This window comes from Vombatus ursinus, unplaced genomic scaffold, assembly GCF_900497805.2.
Source record: "Vombatus ursinus unplaced genomic scaffold, bare-nosed wombat genome assembly UNPS02014853.1, whole genome shotgun sequence".
Classification (NCBI taxonomy): Eukaryota; Metazoa; Chordata; class Mammalia; order Diprotodontia; family Vombatidae; genus Vombatus; species Vombatus ursinus.
Genome location: NW_020954631.1, coordinates 334,212 through 338,683, shown reverse-complemented (window position 1 = coordinate 338,683; position 4,472 = coordinate 334,212). Strand labels below are relative to the sequence as shown.

At 51.7% G+C, this 4,472-nt stretch overlaps 1 protein-coding gene across 1 annotated transcript in view; it reads left to right on the top strand.

Annotated features, from left to right (window-relative positions):
• The window catches only part of SYP (synaptophysin), an 8,985-nt gene that overhangs the window by 2,213 nt on the left and 2,300 nt on the right, over positions 1 to 4,472 (top strand). The window contains exons 2-3 of the mRNA XM_027841188.1: positions 516 to 581; positions 3,238 to 3,362. Coding sequence (XP_027696989.1) covers positions 516 to 581; positions 3,238 to 3,362 — 191 coding nt within the window. The remainder of the gene's footprint in view (positions 1 to 515; positions 582 to 3,237; positions 3,363 to 4,472) is intronic.

Genomic DNA, 4,472 nt, shown 5'->3' with positions numbered 1-4,472 from the left:
TGTGTGTGTGTGTGTGTGTGTGTGTGTGTGTGTGTGTGTGTGTGTGTTACTCTGTTGAGCTGAGAAAATAGGGTGACAGGAGGCAGGGTGAGAAGAAAGCCAGAGGGATGGTGAGAGGACTGGGAAGAAATATTGATTGACCCAAAAGGTTGGGTCCCCATTCCCCTCCCCACCTCAGTCACCTTGGATAGGAGCAGTGCCCTTTGCCAGCCCCAGGACTAAGTGGGAAGCTGGTCAAAAGCCAGTGCTCAGAGCTCCCCCAGGAAAGAACTGCTCTCCCCCTTCCCACTCCACTCCTGCCCCTATAGCCCTGCCTCTCCTCCAGTCTTCTTGCCTCACCATCCCTTTAATTTTCTCTTCCCTCTTTCCCTCTTTTCCCTCTTCCTCTTCTCTTCCTTCATTGGTTCTCTCCTTATCTCCCTCCCCATCCCTTTTCTTCTCCTCTTTTTTAATCTCCATGTTTTCTCCTCTTCTTCCATCTTTCCTTCTCCTCATCCTTTCTTGTCTCTCTACAGCTGGTGGCTGGAGGTCAGTTCCGGGTGGTCAAGGAGCCCCTGGGCTTCCTGAAGTTACTGGAATGGGTGAGTCCCTTTTGTGGAGAATTTCTAGAGGGATGAGGTTAAAGTGGGTTTGTATCTGGTTCCCAAGAGGGGGAATCCCAGTGAGGAGAGGAACAACTAATTTTGATCTGGCACAGACCCTTGGGAGAGGCTGAGGAGAAGGGGAGGCCCCAGTTAATCCACTCTCAACCTTGGTAGGCAGAGACATGGGAATAGAGGGTAGGGCTTGGCTTATCCTGGATTAGGAGAGGAGAGGGCCAAAGCATTGCTGAGCCATCTGCTACCTGCCTGGCCACCGACTGGGTGAGAGGAGGGAGGGAGAGAGAAGGCAGCTAACCGAAGCCAGGCAAAGATATGGAATTAAGATGCCGAGATTTCATCAAAGATGTTTGATAGTTTCTCGACATAGCCATGAATAAGACGGAGGGCTATGTGCCAGTGAAAGTCTACTTGGATGGGTTCACAGATGGTTAAATGGATAATGGATAATAATAATGGATAATAATGGATAAGTCCTAGTAGTGAACAATAGATCAAGGTAATTCTGGAGGGAGGAGGTCTCTGGTAGCAGCCCCTGGACTCCCCCTTCTATCTTGTTCTAGTCAGAAGTGATGGAGGAAGAGGATGTTGTAGAAATCTAGGGAGACCCCCCAGGAGGAGCAGGGGGGAGCTGGGGAGAGCATGGCTGGGGGAGCTGGTGTTTAAGGGAGGGTTGAAGAAGTAGGTGAACGGGGGAGGAGGCAGAGACAGAGAGGGAAAGAGAGACAGGAGAGGGGAGAGAGAAATCCTGACGTTCTGGGTTGGAATACGTGGCCACTGAGCTCCCTTTGAGGTTTTTTCAATAAGCCATGAAGATGTTGTTTATCAATTTGGGGTTCACCTTGAACTGGGAGAAGATAGAAGAATCAAGATTCAAAAATCATCACTGTGATGGGCTAGAAAGAGCCCAGCTTTGGAGTCCCAGGGCTTGGATTCAAATCCCACCTCAGTGGTTGTGAAGCCTCAGGGAAGTCCTTTTCCTTGTCACATGACACATTGGTGCTCCAGGTGACCTGAGGTCCCTTCTACCTCTTAATCCAGTGATCCCAAGATAATGAGCCAGGGCTACTAAAATGAACATTAACAGGGAGCCATGTAAAGTGATGTAAACCCAAACTCTCAAATGACCAGTTGGTGAAGCAGAGGATGAGGGAGACCTGCCTGGACTACCGTGTCAGGATGTGGAAAAGCTGGAATGTGTCCAGATGCATGGCTGAGTAAGGGATGAGGAGGAGCCAGGCCCTGTGAGGGTCAGAAGAGGAAGAGCCTAGAGAAGCTTTGGCATGGCCCTTCTAATCCTGTCTTCAAAGATTGGAAGGGCCAGCATGGAGATGTGGGGTCAGAGTTGTTCTCCTTGCCCCCAGAGGGCACAGAGGAGCCATGAGGGGGACTAAGAGATTCCCAGAGTCTCAGATGAGCCCTTTGGGTTTGTGACCTGACATCTAGCCAGACTGGCTGTGCCCTCGGGGGGTCAAGCAGAACAAAGCTAGGCCCTCTTCCTCTGCAGGCTAGCCAGTCCTTCACATCCACCTGTCTCCAAGCTCAACAATGGTCAGATGGCATGATCTTGAGGCCCCTCCCATCCTCTTTAGCCACCCCTGGACACACTCCAGCTTCTCGCTGTCCTCCCAGAACAAAATACAATCCTCTAGATGGGCTCTGAGCAGGGCAGAGGCCAGAGGCCAGAGGGACCCCTTCACATCCCGCAGTTTAGGCTCAAACCACCGTCATCCAACCAGGCTCTACCATCTTGGGCTTGGGAATCCAAGGAAGAGAGGATTTCTATGGCATTTGGTCTCATTAGCCTCAATCAGGTGCTCCGACCTGTCCAGATCTTTGTGGGTCCTCACGGCCTGTCTCCCATTCTGTTAGCTGTATCGCTCCCAGCTTGGTGCCATCTGCAGGTTTGCTAAGCGGACCAGCTAGGCCTTTATTCAATTCCCTGATAAAAACGTGAAGCTGTCCAGGGCCCAACACACATCCCTAGGGCAATCCAGTAGAGACTTCCTGCCAAGGTGACAGTGAACCTTTAATGAGCACACTTGGGCCATGCCATTTAAATGGTGCTGGATTCTCTTAACTGTCTGATCATCTGGCCCAAATCTTTCCATCTTCTCCACGAGAATAATACAAGAGATTGGATCGAGTATGTTGTTAAAATCTAGGCAAACTACCTCAACAACCTACCCCGCATTTCCCAGTTTAGTAACCTGAGGGGGAAAAAAAGTCAGCGCGCTCAGTGAGGCTTGCTGAAGCTGGGTCGGCCTCTGGGGTAGGCACTGCCTTTTGCTGATGTGGACCAGTCATCCTTTTAATGGCATATCCCAGGTAAAATCCCAAGGCCAGCTCAATGCTTTTATGGCATGCTATGGAATATTCATCTCCTACCGGCACAGGGAGGGCAGTTGGAGCTTGATAGAAGGAGGAACTTCTCAGCCATCTTGGTCATCCCATAGTGGATGACCTTCCTCATGGGCTATAGAGCACCCTTTACCAGATGGCTCCAAGTGGGCCGCTGATAGAGAATGTCGTAGCAAGGCTTTTGGCTCAAGTAGGGGTGACCTTCATTGACCCTCAAGGGCCCTTCCCACTTGGAGTGTCTGTGTGACTGTGTTTCTGTGTTTCTCTACTGCCCAAGGTCTTTGCCATTTTCGCCTTTGCTACTTGTGGTAGCTACACGGGGGAGCTAAAGCTCAGCGTGGAATGTGCCAACCGGAGCGAAAGCCAGCTCAGCATCGATGTGGAGTTTGCCTACCCTTTCAGGTGCCCGGGCTCCCCCAGACTCCTCAGGATTCCCAGAGGGAGACTTCTTCTATGCCAGGGGCCCCTAGACCTAAACCCCTCCAGACTCATAATCTCCAAATTCTGCATTGCTCAAATTCTGCCCCCTCCCAGCCCGTCCAAGAGCTGAAGAAAGCACAGGCCCTGGCTGGGGTCCTCTGGCCCTCCCTGAGCCTCACTCCCTTGGTGTCTTTTCCTGTCCCCATAGCTGTTCTTCCCTCTGTCTGGGCCCTTTCTTTTCTCTGTCTCTAGCCCTCTTTTCTGGTCTCCGCTATCTTTGCGCACTGCCTCTCCCTTCTCTTTGTTTGTAATCTCCAAGTCTACTCTCATCTCTACCACTCTCCTTTCTTTCTGTCTCTGCTCCATGGGGGCTGCTGGTTGGGACCTCCTGGGAGGGAAATGATGGCAATGGCCCAGAGCAGGGTGGGACCCCACCTGCAGCCTTTCTCATAGAAGAGTACAGGTGAGTCTGGGAAGCACCACAGCCTGTATTTGCCCCTGAATAGCCTGAGCTCTCTCTGTCTCTCTCTTTCTGTCTGTCTCTGTCTCTGTGTCTGTCTCTCTGTGTCTGTCTCTGTGTCTGTCTCTCTGTGTCTGTCTCTCTCTCTTCTCTCTCTCTCTCTTTCTCTCTCCCTCTCTCTCTGTCTCTGTCTCTCTGTCTCTCTCTGTCTCTGTCTCTCTCTGTCTCTGTCTCTTTCTGTCTCTCTCTCTCCCTCTTTCTGTCTCTGTCTGTCTCTCTCTCTGTCTGTCTGTCTGTCTCTCTCCGTCTCTCTCTCTCTCTCCCCGTCTCTCTCTCTCTCTCTCCCCTCCCCCCCTCTGTCTCTCTCTCCCCCCTCTCTGTCTCTCTCTGTCTCTGTCTCTTTCTGTCTCTCTCCCTCTTTCTGTCTCTGTCTCTCTCTCTGTCTGTCTGTCTCTCTCTCTCCGTCTCTCTCTCTCTCCCCCCGTCTCTCTCTCTCTCTCTTTCCCTCTCCCTCTCTCTCTGTCTCTGTCTCTCTCTGTCTCTGTCTCTTTCTGTCTCTCTCTCTCCCTCTTTCTGTCTCTGTCTGTCTCTCTCTCTGTCTGTCTGTCTCCGTCTCTCTCTCTCTCCCCCCC